The sequence below is a fragment of the Schistocerca serialis genome, chromosome 3, assembly GCF_023864345.2.
Source record: "Schistocerca serialis cubense isolate TAMUIC-IGC-003099 chromosome 3, iqSchSeri2.2, whole genome shotgun sequence".
NCBI lineage: Eukaryota > Metazoa > Arthropoda > Insecta > Orthoptera > Acrididae > Schistocerca > Schistocerca serialis.
Genome location: NC_064640.1, coordinates 304,011,634 through 304,034,521, shown reverse-complemented (window position 1 = coordinate 304,034,521; position 22,888 = coordinate 304,011,634). Strand labels below are relative to the sequence as shown.

Below are 22,888 nucleotides of genomic sequence, written 5' to 3'. Positions count from 1 at the left end.
AGATATTGTGCTCTGGCTGAAAAATAAAAATATTCTGGACAATATAGGCCAGACTCGTGCTGAAATCTTGCGTTTATTTAAGAGTCACGTGACAATGTATAAATTTGACTTTCTAGCATCTGAATGTAGTCACGCAGTTTTGCGTTTACCCACATATTACTGTCAGTATAATCCGATAGAATTAATGTGCGTACAGGTTACAAGCCATGTGGAAACAAACATTCAAGATAAGATACAGAAAGGGTCGTGATTGAAGCAATAGACATCATCCCCCTTCAGCGTAGGCACACTGTGTGTGTCACGCTGAAAAGTTTCAAAAATAAGACTTTCACAGGAGGGAAGATGGAGAAAAGCCTTGAACGTATCATCCTAAATTTACAATCAGATGGTTCGGACCTGGAATCAGATGGTATTACGATGTAGACTTTGAAACAAAGTAATGATCTTTCTTGGTTTTACAGACTCATGGTTTAAAAACGTTTTGTCAACATATCAATTGCATACACTGTACAGGAGAACTTCCTAGCTTGTATTGATTAGGAATATGTAGCCCGTGAAGTATTTAGACTATAATGTTCAATACACTGTCCAAGGAGAAGTTAAGCTTTGCCCAGCCTGTTGTATTACGTGAGAGAATGCGGCTGGATCAATTCGTCACAAACGCCAGTATTTCGACACGTAAATACGTCATTTTTATGGCACGTATTGGAGAATGCCTTAAAATGAAATGGACGGTTACCTGTCGATATATCGATGGTTTTCGACGTTATCGGACAGCACTCCGTCGAGTTATATACAGGAGATGGTTAAATGCTAGCTCGTTCAATGGATCATAAATGCGTTCTCCCACTGTAATGTCGAACGAGTTAGTTTAAACTCATAATGCCTCTTGACACCGAAAAATATAACGTACTGACAATTTTTACGGTAGTCTTTTGCACTGGTGTTTCCTGCCAGTATTTTTTTTATACATAGTGATTTACACTGAACAGCAGTGAAACACATCCTTATACGCGCATTATAGACATTTAAAAAATTATATGGAGTAGAAGCAGTTGTCAAAGAAATATGATTTCGGTTCGAAGTTTGGTCTAAGGCTCTGCAGTCATGGACTGTGCGACTGATCCCGGCGGAGGTTCGAGTCCTCCCTCGGGCGCGTGTGTGTGTGTGTGTGTGTGTGTGTGTGTGTGTGTGTGTGTGTGTGTGTCCTTTAGATAATTTAGGTTTAGTAGTGTGTAAGCTTAGGGACTGATGACCTTAGCAGTTAAGTCCCATAAGATTTCACACACACTTGAACATTTTTTGTTTGTTTGAAGTTTTTGTTATGTATTACATTTTTGCTTCTAATACAATCCAAATCGCAATAAATGGCAATTGTTGCAACTATTTTCTATGATCTTGTAGTTAGAAAATCGTCGTTTTAAGAAAAATTGTTCTTGACATCTTCACAAAGCTATATCAGCTGTTCTTGCCTTCCGACGTCACAGACAATTCCTGTGGAGCAGTGGACATAACCTGAAGACTCCAAAGTAATGTTTCTCTCATGTTGACAAATGATCTAAATCGGTTTTAAAATGTTTTATTCTCCTCATAGATTTGAACGTATGATACGATGTACCAAAGGAGAATGAACCCGGTTGTTGTCCTCAGCAACGCAGTTCAGCAACACGGACTTCGTTTGCCCGCCCTCTGCGGCCACGCACGCGCAAACCTCATCCCCTCCACACCTCCCTAACGCTCCGTCTCTACGCCTTCTTACGTGGAGCAGGCTTTAGTAGAACAACTACTGTGCTTTGATGTTTTTCGTGTTTAGTGTTGTCAGATGTTAAGTGATTATTGTGAAGGACACGGAGACGGACGTATGCCTGTGAGACACTATCAGCATGTGGCAGTTTGAGAGGAGCCTCAATGTGGGATCCCATTTTGCTGGCTGGTCGAATCGTAAACATTTCCAGATTTGCAGGGCACAATTTTGGGCTGTGGAACGTGAGATGAGGCATACTCGTTTTCAAGGTTCTAGTCGACCACATCTGCCTACCACAAGGGATGATTGCCGTATTATGCCCCAAGTACATTGTAACTCTTAAGTTTTTCTCTGCCATCCGAGAACAAGTAATGGACTCCCTGCAACACAGTCATCCCCTACCACTGGGCAGATACTAGCAGCAGCCGGACTCAGGACTTAATGTCCCATGCTCAGTCCACTATTAACATTTCAACATGAACGGTTGCATTTGTACTGGTGCCACGACCGGGAAGCATGGACTGCTGATTAATTTCGTTGAATAGTGTTAAACGATGAATTGGGGCCCTGTGCTACCCCAGATACTACTATCAGTGGGTATGGCGACAACCTATGGAGAGGTCCCATTCTTCCAAGGCACAGTGGTGGTACTATAGCCATCAAGGTGTGGGAAGCTATTGGGCGTGACTTCAGGTTAAGGCTGCTAGTGACAGAGGGAACTCTAACAGTGAAATGGTACCTCACAGACATCCTGCCTAGTGTGTTCACTCAAATTTGACAGTATTGTGGTGTCATTTCCAACAGGACTGTGCTCGTCCACACAAGACCCGTCTCTATGAACTGCCTACGTGATGTAGAGGTACTCCTGTCGCCAGAAAGATCCCAGGTATGTCCGTGGTAGAACATCTGGGACGACCTCAGACGTAAACTCCGCCCCAGCGCCAGTACCCTGGATATCAAGAACCAGTCACAATGGACACTCAGTGATCTTCGTCTGGACACTGGGTAACATTGTCATCCTGGCCAATAAACTCGCTGCTACATTAGTGGAACTGGCTACCAGTTAGTCTACTATTGAAATAGATATTCTGAAAAGAGACTCTGGTAGGAATTACACCATTGAGTTTTAGGGATACAGAATAGAGTGGCTCACTCTGACTTCACCAACCGATCTACGGGTGATAAAGAAGACTATAAATCTACACTCCTGGAAATGGAAAAAAGAACACATTGACACCGGTGTGTGAGACCCACCATACTTGCTCTGGACACTGCGAGAGGGCTGTACAAGCAATGATCACACGCACGGCACAGCGGACACACCAGGAACCGCGGTGTTGGCCGTCGAATGGCGCTAGCTGCGCAGCATTTGTGCACCGCCGCCGTCAGTGTCAGCCAGTTTGCCGTGGCATACGGAGCTCCATCGCAGTCTTTAACACTGGTAGCGTGCCGCGACAGCGTGGACGTGAACCGTATGTGCAGTTGACGGACTTTGAGCGAGGGCGTATAGTGGGCATGCGGGAGGCCGGGTGGACGTACCGCCGAATTGCTCAACACGTGGGGCGTGAGGTCTCCACAGTACATCGATGTTGTCGCCAGTGGTCGGCGGAAGGTGCACGTGCCCGTCGACCTGGGACCGGACCGCAGCGACGCACGGATGCACGCCAAGACCGTAGGATCCTACGCAGTGCCGTAGGGGACCGCACCGCCACTTCCCAGCAAATTAGGGACACTGTTGCTCCTGGGGTATCGGCGAGGACCATTCGCAACCGTCTCCATGAAGCTGGGCTACGGTCCCGCACACCGTTCGGCCGTCTTCCGCTCACGCCCCAACATCGTGCAGCCCGCCTCCAGTGGTGTCGCGACAGGCGTGAATGGAGGGACGAATGGAGACGTGTCGTCTTCAGCGATGAGAGTCGCTTCTGCCTTGGTGCCAATGATGGTCGTATGCGTGTTTGGCGCCGTGCAGGTGAGCGCCACAATCAGGACTGCATACGACCGAGGCACACAGGGCCAACACCCGGCATCATGGTGTGGGGAGCGATCTCCTACACTGGCCGTACACCACTGGTGATCGTCGAGGGGACACTGAATAGTGCACGGTACATCCAAACCGTCATCGAACCCATCGTTCTACCATTCCTAGACCGGCAAGGGAACTTGCTGTTCCAACAGGACAATGCACGTCCGCATGTATCCCGTGCCACCCAACGTGCTCTAGAAGGTGTAAGTCAACTACCCTGGCCGGCAAGATCTCTGGATCTGTCCCCCATTGAGCATGTTTGGGACTGGATGAAGCGTCGTCTCACGCGGTCTGCACGTCCAGCATGAACGCTGGTCCAACTGAGGCGCCAGGTGGAAATGGCATGGCAATCGGTTCCACAGGACTACATCCAGCATCTCTACGATCGTCTCCATGGGAGAATAGCAGCCTGCATTGCTGCGAAAGGTGGATATACACTGTACTAGTGCCGACATTGTGCATGCTCTGTTGCCTGTGTCTATGTGCCTGTGGTTCTGTCAGTGTGATCATGTGATGTATCTGACCCCAGGAATGTGTCAATAAAGTTTCCCCTTCCTGGGACAATGAATTCACGGTGTTCTTATTTCAATTTCCAGGAGTGTATATAGGTCCTCCATGCAGGCCTCTTGAATGACTCTGTCCTTTGCCGCTACGTCCATATTTGACTGTCATTTCCTCCATTGCGAGGACCCACCCCACTGTCGTTGGCAGTGGCCCACATTTTGCTGGACTGTACCAACCCAGCCGCCCTGCGGCGGACACTTATTAATCTCCCTAGCTCGCTGCTCCTGGTATTAAGAGACGACACCTCGGTGGCTGACTTAGTTGTACATTTAATTCTGTTTAAGGTGGGAGGGGAGGAGCACTTAACCTTATCGGCCCATTGAGGGGTTGGCAGAAAACTGTTGCCGCCTCTGCCCAGACCAGGCTGCGTCTGTCTGGGCTTGGTGGTCCACACCAGTCCTCACACTGCCTGCTTTTTTACTCTTCCTCCTGTTCTCTCACAGTCAGTTCGACTTTTTCACCTTATGTCTGTCTATCTCTCTTTCCCTGTCCGTGTGGATAGTCTTTCCTAGGCAAATTCTGAGTGGGCTCTGATAAGTGGGGGGGGGGGGGGGGGGATGTATGTCGCCTCATTGCATTCTGCTTTCAGGGGCTTCCAGCTGCTCCCTACAGAATGCATATCACCTGCCTTTCTTCCTGTATCTCCCCTTTCTTCTTTTTTGTCCCTTATTTAGCCTTCATTGACCTTTGATAGAGCTTGGCTTTTTCTTCCCCCTTGATTTTGCACGGTAAGCAGTCTCTGACCTACAGTCATGTAGACCTGTGTTCGAGAAAAAAGCATTGATGACCTACTAATTTCGTCCTTTCAATTATTCAACCAACGAATTACAGCAGTTCTGGCTCAGCTTATCTCAGGACAGGATGCAACAGTATTGACACCCTTCCCAACCAAACCAATGCCTGCATCCAGGCCAGAGGCAGTGTAACGACACACTGCTAAACAGGCTCATACTGCCAAGTTCATTGTAAATTTTACTCGATTTTGTAATCGTATGTCTCAAACTGGAATTTTTCATTCCATTTCCATCTTTCCTTCAGAGTGCTTCACTTACTCCAAAAGGCAGTGTGTTTCATATGGTGTTTTAATATTAAAGATTAAAGCGTTCGCCTCACAATTAGTCAAGTCTTCGTCCTTGGTTATCTTTAAGTTGTGTAGAAATAAGAGGCCTATTCGGAAAGTAAGGTCCAATAGGTTGAGAAATCAACCTTTGTACAGATGTTACAGTGTCTGTAGTATGCCTATCGATCGCATCACCTCGCTCTCTTCAGTTATGAGCATACAGTGAGCATGTAAAGATCCTTAGAACAATGTTCACTGCCAAGTATGGGTGCCTGCTGCAATGTTTCGCGTGATTTCATGCAACCCCACAAGACGTACCTGTCACGCATTTCCTTCTTGACAATTCTCGGCTGTTCACTGCAAGGGCAATGAGAATCACCCAGCATATAGCCCAGACTTGACTCCCTCTGATGTTCATATCTCCTCACATGAACTGCTGGCTTTGAAGACATTTTGGTACAGACAAGCTTTGATAAATGGCGGAAAGCACAGGCGGCTGCCTTCTATGATGATATTGGAAAGTTAGTTCAACGCTATAGAAAAAAGTCTAAATCGGAGCAGTGACTATGTAGGAAGTAACTGGAAGGTAAAGCAAACTGTTGCAAATAAAACATTTTCAATTTTAAAGTTTGCGACCGATCGGAGCTTACTTGCCGATTACCCCTCGGAAAAACTTCATGGGAATCACGAATATTTGTTGACGTGGTTGATTTCCGAGGGTTTTAGGAGATGACGGTGAAGCAGACACGTCTTTCTGAATCATAAACCTAGTGAGACTGTCACCGTCTTCTCCAAACTTGAGTATACTTCGTGTTGCAGTAATGTAGAACTTCGTCGTTGAAGCATTATGGACATGTAAGACGCATATGGGTAAGACTGCAAAATCTAAAATGGGTTCTGCACGCACTCTGTTCGTATTAGAATCGTCCTAATAGTCGTCACTCATCAACTGTTATTTCTTTTGATCAGTAATTTTCATCACTCTTGATTTCCAAAGTTGCATTAACCAGACTCATTCATATTTTTTAATCTTTATCAGAGCATGGACCCGTAGCATCTATAAGTGGTCGCTCAAAGCATTATGAGGGATTTCCACAGGCTTCTTCGAATGCTCTATTGACTCGTATGCTTTATTAGGCGTCAGATGTCTGTCGGAAATCGCTAAGGCGATAGTGTGCGCTCCTCTGCCGTGGCTGCTTTTGCACTTCCTAAATTTTCATCAGGAACAGCACGGAACAGCGTAGCCTCAGCATAAGCTTTTCAAAATTTTGTGAGTGTTTCTGTGGCAGTTTTTTTGTAACTAACAAAAACCTCACTGTTCAAAATATTTCTCAAATTTGATACTTTGCACTTAATAACACCTCAAGTCTATTCTCACAGATTGCGGAGAAAAATATGCTTCGGATGATGCGAGAGAACGCAGGTAGGAGATGAAACAGGGTTTAACTGCTTTCTAGTGTCATTAGACGTGCTTCTGCTTCCTAGAAACGTATCTTGCGAAAACAGTGAAGAGTAAAGGGGAAAATGAACAACGGGTAACTGGTTGATAGATCACAAATTTAATGGGCCAGAATACAGTCCACAATAGCTAGAATGTTTACTGGTGTTCAACTTGAGTCACTTCTTTCAATAATTCCTCCACCGAAAATCCAAAAATCGTACTGTGGTTCGGATCACAAGCCGGAAGAAGATTGTATTGAAAGTAGTGCATATCCAATAAAGCGCTGATGATAAAATAGAGTTCAGTTTTACTGTTTCTAGAGGCATACGTTTGAGACCCACTCCACCTTATTGCCCGTGACTGGCATGAGAGACAAATCCATCTCTTACTGTCTCGGCAAATCTTAGCTGTGGTACAGCGGAATATTTCGTAATAAGATTTAAATTCCACGGCGTGGAAGCTGAAGACGTATCTCTGTTACTCTTAATGTGTATTTCGTGTTGAGATCCCGATAACACTGTAAATTCCTTATCAAAGTCAAATGAAAGTTTCGTTGACGTAAATTCGGTGACCTCGGCCAACAAAAAGAAGCAAGTCGAGAGTTTGTCCCGTGAATATCACAGGCGGAGCATTAGGCCCAGCTGCCGCGTATTGGTAATAATTCAACTGTCTGTTTTAAAAGGAAAGCATCCCAGCATTCACCTTTAACGGTATACGGAAATGACGAAAAAAAAGATTTGTAGAGAGAGAGAGAGAGAGAGAGAGAGAGAGAGAGAGAGAGAGAGAGAGGTGGTGGTGGGAGGGAGGGAGAGAATCTTACTCCTACCGAATGCTCGCTCAGTCCACGGTCGGACTGCGCGTGACCACATATTGGAGAAAACTCTACTCGGTAGTCGGTGCGGGAACTGTTCTTTCCCATGATAGAACTGACTTTCTTCAGCTCTTCACAACACATTAAATATGGAAAACACTAAGGCACCAAACGTCCCAAGTATGTAGCGATCACTTGAACAGTTTGTGCTACGTGAAATGAAGTGCGCATAACCGTTACATTCGATGAAATAGACAATAAAACAATGGTTGTGAACTTGAGATGTACAACGCGACTAGACGTACTCAAGAGGGCTATCAGACCTACCATAAAAGAATTTCATGTGGCTGTGGGCACGTTCTGTTGCTGTATATTTCCCGTGATTCATATATTTTCTCACGCTATTTAGAATATATTTCTAAATAATTGTGTAATTCAGTAGCTGTAACTCTCGCTTTTTCTTTAATAGCTGCATCGATCCATTTGGGATTTTTTTTCCTTGCGTACCTACATCGTTTGCAGTCTTCATCTACCTATTTTATATAATTGCCTCTTTTGTCTATATAATTTACATTTACTAAGACGCCGAATTTATTGCTTAGTTTAATCTTATATTTCTCCCTTCTCTTAAATAAAGTCGTTGTAATCAATATTTGTCTTCCTTGCCGAGTGAGTCTGTCTACATCTTTTTATCCGTTGCAACTAAAAGTGGTATAGCATCATAGCATTCTGTGCAATTTATTATTTGATTATACAAGGTGTAACTAAGTATTGCAAAACTTTCAGGAAACATTCTCATACAAACAGGAATAAATTGTTTTATATTGATTTGTGTACGGGAACGCTTTGCCTACTTCCCTCCATAATTACATTAAGCACGGGTAAAACACAGAAACAGAACTTACCAGTATTATATGAAAAGTTTTCTTACATGGGATGTTCCTCTATTAGCATCAAGCACGTAGCATCAACTGTTCAGTGTTAATCATGGATTTGGTTTCGGGTGCATTGAAGTGGAAATGTACTCAAATGTGGAGTTTGAAGATGCCCATTTGCTGTACGGATTGGCAGATGGTAGTGGCCGTGACGCTCAGCGTTTGTATCAGAGATTTCCAGGACGATGGTTTCCCGAGAGGACAACGTTAGAAGCAATTCATTGCCGTCTTGGGCGCAAGAGGTGGACCAATTCCTTGGGCTCCACTCTCTTCGCACCTAAACCCGCTAGATTTCTATTTGTTGGGGCATTCGAAAGCTCTTGGGTACGGAATCCTGGTACTAGATGTACAGAGGCTTTGCGTCCGTATTGTGGAAGGCTGTGACACGATACCCAATTCTCCAGGGATACATCAGGAATTTAATGCGACACTGGGATGATGAATGTATCCTTGCTAACGGACAGTATTTTGATCATTTCATTTAAGAAGTGTTCCCTACTGTGCTGACACGTTCCTTTCCTGAGTATTTCCCATGATGATTGTGTTGTTGAGTTGTACGTAGAAACTGAGCTTTAACAAGAAAATAAAGCACTTCCCGACCTACGTCCCTGTCATATTTCCTTTCTCTGAGTGAGGAATGTTACTTGGCAGCGTGGCCATACCATTTTGTTATGCCCTGTATGAATACCCGCCATATGTCAACTGTTTATCACAATCTTAAGAGATAAGACGTGAAGTAAATCTGTCTAATGTCTAAATAAACGTTTATTTATATATTTTTGAATACGTACACACTGTAAACAAATTGCAAGGAAAAATCTTTAACAAACTCATAGTAATATTAATCATAAAAATTGATCATATAATGAAGTTTCCCTTGCAGATGCAAGAACAATGTTCATAAAAACATAAAACTTCCCGTGTAAGGAATACGGCAATCTCATGTCCATTCTACAGTAATTAATTGATTACTCCCTTTGCTATATTAAAGGTGATGGAGAACGCGAGTCTGACTACACATTAATTAAAATTGAGGTCCGCCGAAATGAGCGGTTGATTATTCGTTGCGGTCTTCAGTCCAAAGATTGGATTAATGAAGTTCTCCACTCCACTACAGTCTGTCCTACGTAAGTCTCTTCATCTTTGCATCATTTATGCGACCTACATCCATTCGCAACTGCTTAGTGTGTTCAAACCTTGATCTACTCTTATCATTCCCCTCCATTACCGAACTGACGATTCCTTGGTATCTCAAGATGTGTCCTAGCAACCGATCCCTTCTTTTAGTGAAGGTGAGCCCCAAATTTCTTTCCTTCTCAATTCTGTTCCGTACCACCTCATTATTTACGCGATTTAAACCATCTAATCTTCGGCATTCTTGTGTAACACTATATCTCAAAAGCGTCCATTCTCTTATCTGAACTGCTTATTGTCGACTTTACACTTCCATACAAGGCTACACTCCAGACAAATAATTTCAGAAGAGACTTCCTAGTGCTTAAATATTCTATGCAAACAAATTTGTCTTCATATTACTAAGACTACATTTTATACTCTAATTCAGTCATCGTCGCGTCTTTTCAAGCTCAAATTATAAAACTTCGAATACTTTCGCTGTCCCACTTCCTCAGCGACACCTAATTTAATCTGGCTATAGTCCAGTGCCATTGTTTAACTTTTGATGTTCATCTGATAACCTCTCTTCAAGAAACTGTCCATTTTGTTCAACTGCTCATGCAATCCTTGTCGCACTGACAAAATTACAATGTCAGCCAACCTCAACGATTTAATTTCTCTTTTCCGACCTTTAATTTCCTTTCTATATTTGTTCTTGGTTTTCTTTATAGCCTTCTGTCCCCAGCTCGTGGCCTAGTAGGTTGTGTTGTTGCCTCTGTATCAGGGGGTCCCGGGTTCGATTCCCTCCCGGGTCGGTGATTTTCTCCGCCCGGGATGGGTGTTTGTTTTATCATCATCCATTATCACCACCACCATCATCATTGGAAATGGAAAGATTTGGAACTTGTACGGGCGCTGATGACAACGATGTTGAGCAGCCAACAAACCATCATTTGTAACCTCCTAGAAGTTAAAATTGAAAAACAATGGGGATTGATCGTAAACTGTCGCAGTTCTCAACGAATGCATCTTTCATTCCTTTAGACTCTTATAACTGTTGCCTGGTTTTTGTACAAGCTGTAGCTAATCTTTCGCTCTCTGTATCTTATTGCAACTACTTCAGCTTTTCAGAGAATTTATTGCATTCAGCAAACTCATAAGATAAAATATGAAGACTTTTCACCCTCTCCGTTTTCTGCTAAGTAAGATTATTCTTACGTCACATCGTTCCCAGCACAACCCGACACTCCCGGCCGTGTTTGCGATTTCTTACCCTCGCAGCACTTATCCTAGATCGTAAAACACGCACACGCACGCATGCGTACGTTTGTTGCACTTTCTCTTCATTCATAGCGAAGTTTACATGGGACCCTCTACTCACATTATCCCCAACCCCATTTCAAGGAGTGCTAGCTTTGTCCATTCTCACAGTGCTAAGACTGACTCCTCCCAGGCCCCAACTAATATGAGAGAACGTTCCAAATTCTTGCAAATAGTCAGTCGGTTCTCAAGCTGTGACAAGACACGCTCCACCGAATATGAGCACACAAATGTTTTATTATTCATTTACAGCTACCGAATTAGACTACTCCCAAGCTATATTACCTGTACAAAGTTTATATTCCTTCTACGAAAATTGCTTAACTCTCTGCCCACAAGCTATACTATTCTTGAAGAATCAAGTTAGCCAAGATTGCTAGCAATTCTTCTTGTTACTATGACCGAATTCGACAGATCTAGACTGTCATCGGATCTTGTAACATTACTTGTACGTGCTTGTTGCAATACTGAAAGTAACATAGTGATGTTGCGTCAAATAAAACGTGGCAGGGAACATTATCTTGTCACAAATAACACACAATTAAAACATACAACAATACGCTGTGTTGATCCCCAGCGCCGACCGAAGTGGCCGTGCGGTTATAGGCGCTGCAGTCTGGAACCGCGAGACCGCTACGGTCGTAGGTTCGAATCCTGCCTCGGGCATGGATGTGTGTGATGTCCTTAGGTTAGTTAGGTTTAAGTAGTTCTAAGTTCTAGGGGACTGATGACCTCAGCAGTTGAGTCCCATAGTGCTCAGAGCCATTTGAACCATTTGATCCCCAGCATACACAGTGCGTTAGTTCAACGGTAAAGGTTAGCATTTAGTCGCGTGCTGTTTGTGAGGGGAGACAGATTTAGCAACAAAGACGAAAACAAAGCCTGCGACCCCCCCCCCCCCCCCCACACACACACACACACACACGAGCAGTTGTTTGAAACCTGTTTAACGGCGTAAACTTGTTACGAGTGGCACTCGCGTAATGCTGCATGCATGAAATCACCTGTTGCTTGGCTGCTTGCCGGTGCTGCAGCAGTTCCGAGCACTGCCGTGGGAAGTAATTTCCATCCGGCAATAAATAAGCAACATACAAAAAGGTTGCTCTAGAGGAACTTCAGGTACGACAAGAATACCGACATTTCCTACTTCGGAGTAACCTCATGTTCCTGCAGTTAATAAAAGTGACAACGACTGGGTTATTTCCAGTGTGTGACAAACGCACTGATTTTATTTTGAGCGTCACAACTGAGACGCTGTAAAAGTAAGCAGAGTGCACCTTCTAACTGATCGATAAGTGTCTCGTGAGAACATGATAAAGGCTGGGGCGGCTCGACGCAGTTGACAACCTATATGGACGTGCAGTTTTCGTGGTGTCCGTAAGCCACTCTCCACTAACGGTGGGTTCGTTCACAAGACTGTAGCATCAGTGTGTTTCTATCAGCAGTAATAACTAGGAAAATCATACTGTAGTGGTTGGTAGTTTCATCATCCTATAATTAAATACGGAAAATTTTCCCAAGCGGTTTCCATTCCTTATGGTATTACCGTTATTTTAAATTCAAAATCATGTTTCGTAACGATTGCGAAATGAGATTTTAAAAATTAGTGTTTTCCTTGGAATTGTTCTGAGAGAGGTTGTCACGTCTTGATCTGTATCCATAGATAATGCATGCGGCGCTACTGAAGAGGCAAAATCATATAAGAAAGGGCATCTCGCGCATGTGTTAATGCTTCTGATTAAGTGCAGTTTATCGGTTCTAAATTTTTATTAGCAGATGAAAATGTTGTGAGGAGCAAAACAGTGATATTTTTCGTTTAGATTATTATTATTATTATTATTATTATTATTATTATTGATGCTGGGGGAGATTACTCAGAAATCAAATTTTGTAGCATTTATTAGCCGTTATGCTACAAGCTAAAAACGAAACACTTGCTGTCTTTGTGCTCTCTGTCCTTATTTGCAACACATTTTGCCAGCTGGAAATGATCATCCGGTCCGAGACTTGTCTAACGTCGATACTAGTATCCGTTATATATATATATATATATATATATATATATATATATCGCTGAAATTTCCTTGTTTCTGTTACTGTAGAGGCTAGTAGTCTGGCCCCAATAGAAAGGAAAATCTCATCCCAGACGAGCCAATCGCGACCGACCAACCGCCGTGTCGTCCTTTGCCAATGACGTCATTTGGACGTGGTGTGGAGTAATGGGGTCAGAACACTGCTCTCTGTTGTCGGCTTTCTTCTCCTGGGAGCCTCTACTTCTTTGTCAAGTAGCTGGCCGGCCGCAGTGACCGAGCTATTCTAGCCACTACAGTCTGGAACCGCGCGACCGCTACGCTCACCAACCTACCACGCAGCAGCCTCATTAATTTTCGTTATGTGGGGTTTTTAATGCACGCAGAGTACGTGGGGAGAGCCCACCACATCCTAGTGAGGCGTTGAGCGGCCACACACTTAACAAATGAACGCGAGACAGTATGTACTGCAGCAATGCTCGGATGTGGTCCCGCGCTAACCTGACACACTTCACCACGACTCTGATGGCTTCATCACGGTCTCAGGCCAATCACCACGGCAGCCTGTCACCTGACGGAGACGAGTGCTGCTTCCGATCAAGGAGAGGGAGCCTACTCTGCGACGGCCAAGACGCTGACCACGTTCAATAAAAATCTCGTAGCCGTTAGGTGTCGAGAGTCAAATTTCGCCGAATTATTGATAACAGGGAGAAATGGTGTACATTTTTATTCTAATGACCCCAAAGGCGAAAGCTGCTACCTTTTTTTATGTATAAGAGGGTTGTCAACATTGCGTTTTGATATTGGGCCCGTGCGTAATCGTTAGAAATGACACTTGTGCTTTATGGTTTCATCAGATTACACTTAATTGACAGTCATATTATCTGCGAGAAGATTGAACTGTGGAGATTAGGCTATCCAGAGCTAGATGTTATTGGTCCGCTGTCGTTACAAATTTTCAGTCACTACGACAGGCATTTCGTTGTTGGGATGGACAGCTGCAGTCGTGTTAACATTGTCACTTTCGTAACATAAGTAGAAACAGCGCTGTGCCTCCCATAACTGTGACGTTCGGTTGGTACTACTACTACTACTACTACTACTACTACTACTACTACTACTTCGGAGGTTGGTCGTGTCCTGTACGAGCCGAAATGTCACGATACGACAAATCAGTTTCCTGGAGACCAGACATTCCGCCCCGTTCGAACTCTCAGATGATATTGCGCCCTTTGACCTCTACGAGGCATCCCGCAAATTGCTAACACGTTTCCACTTATTTTGACAACTGCACCGATTGAGCTCCGCGTAACGACGACCTGTTCGGGCGCACAAAAGGACACTGTTTGGCCTCTGTGTTCGCCATCTCGTTACAATGACCAGACCGAGACTCGAACTCGGGACACACAGTTCTAATCTGCCAGGAAGTTTCATATCAGCGCACACTCCGCTGCAGAGTGAAAATCTCATTCTGGAAACATCGCCCAAGGCTGTGGCTAAGCCATGTCTCCGCAATATCCTTTCTTTCAGGAGCGCTAGTTCTGCAAGGTTCGCAGGAGAGCTTCTGTAAAGTTTGGAAGGTAGGAAACGAGGTACTGGCAGAAGTAAAGCTGCGAGGACGGGACGTCAGTCGTGCTTGGGTAGCCCAGTTGGTAGAGCACTTGCCCGCGAAACGCAAAGGTCCCGAGTTCGAGTCTCGGTCCGGCACACAGTTTTAATCTGTCAGAGAGTTTCGTATTTGGTACTGGACAGGCTTTCACCTCCGTTGGCTGAAAATTCGTCTCAACGTAAAAAGCAGCTCTTCACCACGCTGTGTACGGTAATATGGCGGTTTCACTTTCTCTGCGTATGCTTCTGGGAACGATCGAGGCCGTTTCTGGCTATCCCCCAGGAACCACTAGTATTTTGCACAGCTGTGAGAAGGGACCTTCCGACACCCCGGCCTGGGATCGCCGTTAGCTCCGCCAGCCTTCTCACACAGCTCCATGTGGACTTCTGAGAAATTTTCCAAAGAATCCGCCCCTTGGTCAACCGACGTCCTAAGCTTGTAGTTGGCCTTTCATACCATGTTCAAGCAATGGATAATACAGGGTGAGTCAAAAGTCCTTGGACACCTTCATAAGTTGGAAGATTAAATGGAAAATTGAAATGTGATGATGGGAACATAGTTTTGATGTGGGGCCACAACTTTTGGAGTGTATTTCATTCATGGCCGCCATCTTGAAATCCGCCATTTTGGATTCGTCATTTTTTTTAATGGGAAGGGGGCTGTATGACACATCAAATAACACTCGCTTGATCTCTGGAATTTAGTGGTGTAATTTGTTTTTGTCTATCTTGTACAGTTTAGAGGTTATTAATGTTCAAATTTGGGAAATTTACCTTCATACCGACTGCCACAACACATGTTCTACGTGTTGTGCATCCCGTGCAATGCACAACTGTAGTTGCCGCAACCACATTAATATGTTCTAAACTGTACAAGAGAGACAAAACAAATTACACCACTCAGTTCCAGAGCTCAAATGAGTGTTATTTGTCGTCATACACCCCCCTTCCCATTAAAAAAAAAATACTTGAATCCAAAATGGCGGATTTCAAGATGGCGGCCGGCCATGTCCCCACACCAAACCTATGTTCCCATCATCACATTTCAATCTTCCCTTTAATCTTCCAACTTATGAAGGTGTCCAAGGACTTTTGACCCGCCCTGTATAACGAGCTCAATACTTCAGGTTTCATTAGTCCTGTTCCCCATCCAGAAAATTTCGGATAATACAACAGCAATAACTAATTGTACTGTCACTTAGCGACATATGACTAACCAGTTATGTCATATGGTCCGACTGTTGTACTCATCCTCCGAGTTTGGAGTCGTACTCCTCCTGGGCATAGCAAATTTCGTAAACAGTAGTGCTGACTTAAAACTAAGTCAGATCAGCGAGAGAGACTTCTGTTTGTAAAACCTGTCGCACTACTCACTCAATTAGTTTCTCTCTTTCGATATCATTTTCAGTTGTTTACATAACGGAGCTCCCACGGAAATTTTACACATTTCATTAATTTAAAATTTTGCACATTGGGCTGCACAATTTGGAAACGGTTAATGAAGAGTTGTCTACTGTTCTTTCCAGATGTGGTGTACGACTCGATCCTGGAGAACAAGAACAAGACGAAGAGCTACTGGGAGCAGCGCATGCTGTGCGTGGCAGATGGCGAGTGCGCGCCCAAGGTGGTGGACGCGGTGGCAAAGTCGCCGGCCGTGGCCAAGATCGCGATGGAGCTGCGCGAGATGAGAGAGCGCGAGGAGGAACTGCGGCGCGCGAGGCTCGCCCTCCAGCTGCCGCTGCCGCTCACAGACAGCTGCTCAGAGTACGGCAGCGAGGACAGGTACCAGCTCTGCCTCGATACTTCCAACCTCTCACCTAACTGTCATCGCCACTTACTTATTCGAGACTACAAAGTAAAGGCCACACATTTCAGTCTTTCTGCGTTAGGCTTTGGTTGGGTCTTCGTAAAATAGTTTTTCGGTGGAAAAAACATTTGTGTAATACTCTGTAACATCTAATATTAAACGATCAATGTTTTGCCTATTAGGCCATCATAAGGTGCAAAGGTAAGCGTGTGTGATTTGACACGTTCTTTCAATCGGGATAATACTGGGTGATTATACAGGGTGTCCACTAAGAGACTCCAACATTTGAACTCATAAAATCTGAGAGGAAACACAATTTATTGACGAACAAATACAGGGAAATCATACAGCAGCTCATCAAGTTTTCATACACAGGTGGACGGTTTAGTACACTCGAACATAGGTGCCACGGGTAGCGCGAAGAATATAGTCTATAATCGATTTCGTGCCATGTGTTGCGGAGCATCTGTTCTGACAGAGTTGATGACAATTCTTATGCGCTGTTTCTAGTCTTGCAGGTCCTTTACTGGTGTAGCGTATACCCCGTCTTTCACATAACCCCACAAGAAAAAATCGAGGGGGATTATGTCGGGCGAACGTGGCGGCCAAGGAATTGGACCTCCACGGCCAATCCATCGTTGCGGGAATGTGTCATTTAAAAATTTTCGGACATCAAGGCTCCAATGGGGTGGTGCACCGTCCTGTTGAAACATCAAATTTGGCTGCAGGTCTGTTATCTGTGGCGCGACAAATTATTCCAACATGTTCAGGTAGATGGTTCCATCCACAGTCGGCTCCTGAAAGAAAAACGGCCCAACAATGCGATTTATCATCAAACCACACCACACATTACCTTTCGGACTGTCGCACATGTGTTCCCTAGGTGCGTGTGGATTTTCGGATCCCCAGATGCGCACATTGTGATTGACAGCCCCTGACACGTGAAAGGTTGCCTCGTCAGTAAACATCACGCGTGATAAAAATGTCTCGTCCGCGGCAATGCGATCTAACATGACACATGCAAATTCTTCTCGCTTTGGTCGATCATCAGGCTCGATTTCTTGCACAACCTGCACTTTATATGCGTACAAACGTAATCGCTGATGAAGCACTTCGTGACTGTTGAACGTTTCATACGAAATTCTCGTGCTGCCTGTCGCACTGACTTCTATGGACTTTGTTCGAATGACCGCCGCAATTGTTCCACATGATGTTCGCTGATCCCAGGCTTACCACCACCGTGCCCTTTCGCAACACTCCCAGTAGCCAAAACCTGATCACACCACTTCTTTATAGTCTTGAACGACGGGGGCGCTTTGTTGTAAACTCGACGAAAGTTTCTTTGCACTTGGGTCGCCGATTTTGTCTCTGCATACCACCAAACCACTTGGGCACGCTCCTTCATATCCTCCATTTTGCTAAAACAATTGATTGCAGCTCCACTACGGCCACTTGGCGTATCAAATTTGCACAAACTTGTTGAGTTGCTCTGTCTGCCCCTTCAGGATTCACAGGTCCACCAATCTGAAATGAGAAAGATATAGGATATTAAAATGTTGGAGTCTCATTGTGGACGCTCTGTAATTAAACTGTCGCTACTTGAGAGGGTCCCCATTAAAAACGAGTGATCGTAGGACAATGTAACTTGTGGAATAATTTGTAACGACGTGCGGGAGAAAAATAACGAATAAACCATTGAAACCAGAATGAGATTTTCACTCTGCAGCGGAGTGTGCGCTGATATGAAACTTCCTGGCAGATTAAAACTGTGTGCCGGACCGAGACTCGAACTCGGGACCTTTGCCTTTCGCGGGCAAGTGCTCTACCATCTGAGCTACCGAAGCACGACTCACGCCCGGTCCTCACAGCTTTACTCCTGCCAGTATCTCGTCTCCTACCTTCCAAACTTTACAGAAGCTCTCCTGCGAACCTTGCAGAACTAGCACTCCTGAAAGAAAGGATACTGCGGAGACAAGTCTCGGTCGGGCACACAGTTTTAATCTGCCAGGAAGTTTCACATCAGCGCACACTCCGCTGCAGAGTGAAAATCTCATTCTGGAAACATCCTCCAGGCTGTGGCTAAGCCATGTCTCCGCAGTATCCTTTCTTTCAGGAGTGCTAGTTCTGCAAGGTTCGCAGGAGAGCTTCTGTAAAGTTTGGAAGGTAGGAGACGAGATACTGGCAGGAGTAAAGCTGTGAGGACCGGGCGTGAGTCGTGCTTCGGTAGCTCAGATGGTAGAGCACTTGCCCGCGAAAGGCAAAGGTCCCGAGTTCGAGTCTCGGTCGGGCACACAGTTTTAATCTGCCAGGAAGTTTCAAACCATTGAAAGACACACATTTTAATATCCACTTCAGAGTCTAACATTTGTTAATCGCGTGCCACGTTTACGTTCCGGATTACAAAAGTTGTTCACTGTGAGGATCATCTGCAGCCACGACTGCCTGTAACGGCACTAAAGATGCCATTTCACAAATATTCGTAGCACTTTTCGAATGGTGGACCATAGAATGCCCTGCTTGAAGATCAAACAATGCGTCCAGTATTCTCACCCATGGCAACAGTAACTACAATAATTTGTGGTGGAATTGGCCGTCGGCCTCTCCCTGGAGCAATTCTCATATAGCCAGTTAATTTGTACTTGCAATGGCACTCTTCAACTCCGGTGCGGAAAGGGGACGTCTCAGTATTCCTTAAATGCGTCGGAGTTTGTGAAGAGCAGCAGCACCATTGCTGTTGAAACTTCCTGGTAGATTAAAATTGTGCGCCGTACCGAGATTCGAACTCGGGACCTTTGTCTTTCGAGGCAAGTGGTCAACCAACTTTATTTTTTATAATTTTGTTCGGCATTGTTCGTTTCTTGTGGTCTAGGTGGACGTCACATGATATCTGTTAAAGTTGATCGTGGATTCCTTCACTCAGTTTTTTTATTGCAGAGGACAATCGGCCCTCTGACCAAACACGCTGAGCTACCGTGCCGGCACGCTACTCAGTCACCATGAACGTAGTTTCAACTTTGCTTCGCGTTAACTACGAAAGAATGATGTCAGTGCAGCGGCGTAACTGTCGTAGGACAAACTTTTACACTGCTGCGCCCGCCATCATCTCCCCTCCCCCTCTACCAAGCTGACATTTCTTCAGTTTCTGTTCCATCCTCATAGTTAGCTTTTATATTTCTCTGAGGTCAACAGGACTGCACAATGGGGTAAAAGGTTGCACTGAAATAACTTTTTCTATGATACTATTCAAGACATGAAACACGCGTCTTTAGTCACTACCATCAGTAGTACCTTCCGATCCATTCACTTCCTTTCATTCTACTTTTTCTCGCCCTACTACGCCCTGCCTCTTATCCTTGCCTCTTGTCCTTTCCTTTTGCCCTTCGACTTTTTCGCCAATCATAAAACATCTTCCCTAAGGAAATGGCGCCGTACGCTAGCTGGGCTAATTATTCGGTACCTATTGCTTCGTGTACAACCAGTGAATCTAAATTAGCACTGCCGGAGAAAGTATCATAATGCGTCTTGTCCTCAGCTGTCTAACCTCATTAACCTGATACACTCAAAGATACCTTTTTCAGCAGCCCGAAATGTGAGAGCTGCAAACTGTTCGCAGAGCAATTACATTTTAAGGCAGAAATTATCATCTCACCTGTTTGATTTTATAGTTTATAACCGTAACAATACTCTTCTCACCTCCTCTCAGGGGCTTGCGACTCTTTCGTTCGTGTGTGGCAAGCAGAGGGTCCCAGGCTATTACAGCACCTACTTCCTTTTTTTGTGCTGCAATCTCCCATCTCTGCCGTCCGGAGGGGCCGAGCGGTTCTAGGCGCTTCAGTCTGGAACCGCACGACCGCTACGGTCACAGGTTCGAATCCTGCCTCGGGCATGGATGTGTGTGATGTCCTTAGGTTAGTTAGGTTTAAGTAGTTCTAAGTTCTAGGCGACTGATGACCTCAGAAGTTAAGTCGCATAGTGCTCAGAGCCATTTGAACCATTTTCTCCCATCTGACTACGCTTACCTCTTTCTTTGGCATGGTGCCAGTCTTTGATGTTTATCCAGCTATTTTCCTAGTTACTGTTTTCTTTCGTCGACGTCTTCATTAATTTCATTTACATCATCTTCCGGTCAGTTGTAGTTAGTTTAGTTAGTTACGTGTTCCATTGATCAATCTCACGGTAACCGTTATGATGTGGAACGCGTCAAGTACATAAGAAGAGCATACATGAAGGTTTTTTCTATTTAAAGCTTAAAGATTTTATTACCTATCCCGGTCCCTTAAATTGCACAAAATGCATATATTACACCTACAAATTTATTTATTCCTATTCAAGAATTCATCTATGGTATAAAAGGAGTGCTCAAGGAGATATGATTCCAGTTTATTTTTAAAACTGTTGCTACTGTCTGTCAGACATTTTATTTCTTCTGGTAATTTATCGAAAAGTTTTGCAGCAGCATATTTTACTCCTTTCTGTGCCAGATAGGTTAAGTAGAGGATAGTGTAAGTCTTCCTTTCTTCTGATATACACACATCAAAAAAGGTTTTGCATCACCTCGTAACCTCGGTTCCGAGAGTTCCGGAACCTGTACAGAAAATTGGAATAGAGATCAACATAAACATCATTTACGCCATTTTTATTGCTTATGAGAACCACACATTGCATGTTGTACCACCAACATACAGCGAGACCTTCCGAGGTGGTGGTCCAGATTGCTATACACACCGGTGCCTTTAATACTCAGAAGCATGTCCTCTTGCATTGATGCATGCCTGTATTTATCGTGGAATACATCCACAAGTTAACCAAAGCATTGTTGGTCCAAATTGTCCCATTCCTCAACGGCGATTCGGCCTAGATCCCTCAGAGTGGTTGGTGGGTCACGTCGTCCATAAACAGCACTTTTCAATCTATCCCAGGCATGTTCGATAGGGTACATGTCTGGAGAACATGCTGACCACTCTATTCGAGCGACGTCGTTATCCTGAAGAAAGTCATTCACAAGATGCTCACGATGGGGGCGCTAATTGTCGTCCATGAAGACGAATGCCTCGTCAATATGCTGCCGATATGGTTGCACTATCGGTCTTAGGATGGCATTCACGTATCGTACAGCCGTTATGGCGCCTTCCATGACCACCAGCGGCGTACGTCGGCCCCACATAATGCCACCCCAAAACAGCAGGGAACCTCCACCTTGCTGCACTCGCTGGACAGTGTGTCTAAGGCGTTCAACCTGACCGGGTTGCCTCCAAACACGTCTCTGACTGCTGTCTGGTTGAAGGCAAATGCAACACTCATCGGTGAAGAGAACGTGATGTCAATCCTGAGCGGTCCATTTGGCAAGTTGTTGGGCCGATCTGCACCTCGCTGCATGGTGTCGTGGTTGCAAAGATGGACCTCGCCATGGACGTCGGGAGTGAAGGTGCGCATCGTGCAGCCTATTGCGCACAGTTTGAGTCGTAACAAGACGTCCTGTGGCTACACGAAAAGCATTATTCAACATGGTGGCGTTGCTATCAGGGGTCCTCTGAGCTATAATCCGGAGATAGCGGTCATCCACTGCAGTAGTAGCCCTTGGGCGGCCTGAACGAGGCATGTCATCTACAGTTTCTGTCTCTGTGTATTTCCTCCATGCCCGAACAACATCGCTTTGGTTCACTCCGAGACGCCTGGGCACTTTCCTTGCTGAGAGCCCTTCCTGGCACAAAGTAACAATGCGGACGCGATCGAACCGCGATATTGACCGTTTAGGCATGGTTGAACTACAGACAACATGAGCCGTGTACCTCCTTCCTGGTAGAATGACTAGAAATGATCGGTTGTCTGACCCCCTCCGTCTAATTGGCGCTGCTCATGCATCGTTGTTTACGTCTTTGGGCGGTTTTAGTGACATTTAAGAACAGTCAAAGGGGCTGTGTCTGTGATGCAATATCCACAGTCAATGTCTATCTTCAGGAGTTCTGGGAACAAGGGTGATGCAAAACTTTTTTTGATGTGCTTATAATCATGAATGTCACTGTTTTTTAAACTGGTACTAGTTGTTGAGAACAGATTTTATTACTCAGTAAATGTACTGTGACACTATTGTAAGAATTCCTAATCTTTTAAAGATATGCTTAAGAGATAAGCGACTATGAGCCCCACACATTATTCTAACCCCCTTTCTCTTGAGCAGTGAATACTTTTTGCCTAAATGTTGAGTTACCCCGAAATATTATTCCGTGTTACATCAGGGAGTGAAAGTATGCAAAGTATGTTAGCGTGCTAATATCGGATCCTCAAAATGAGCAATTATTCTGCTTGCAAGCGCTACTAAACGTGGTCTCTTCAACAGAACTAAAATATGAATTTTCCGATTAAGATACTCACCTATACGCTTGTATCACCAGCAAACAGTGTCAGTTTAGCTTCTTGTTTCAGATAAGG

At 44.7% G+C, this 22,888-nt stretch overlaps 1 protein-coding gene across 16 annotated transcripts in view; it reads left to right on the top strand.

The window, feature by feature from the left end:
• LOC126470094 (uncharacterized) overlaps nt 1-22,888 on the top strand; it is a 1,674,514-nt gene that overhangs the window by 302,260 nt on the left and 1,349,366 nt on the right. For all 16 annotated transcript variants that reach the window (XR_007586124.1, XR_007586123.1, XM_050097649.1 and 13 more), the window contains exon 3: nt 16,179-16,434. Coding sequence is in view for 14 of the 16 variants with exons in the window: in XM_050097649.1 (XP_049953606.1) it covers nt 16,179-16,434 (256 nt within the window). In the remaining 2 variants the exon portion in view is untranslated. The remainder of the gene's footprint in view (nt 1-16,178; nt 16,435-22,888) is intronic.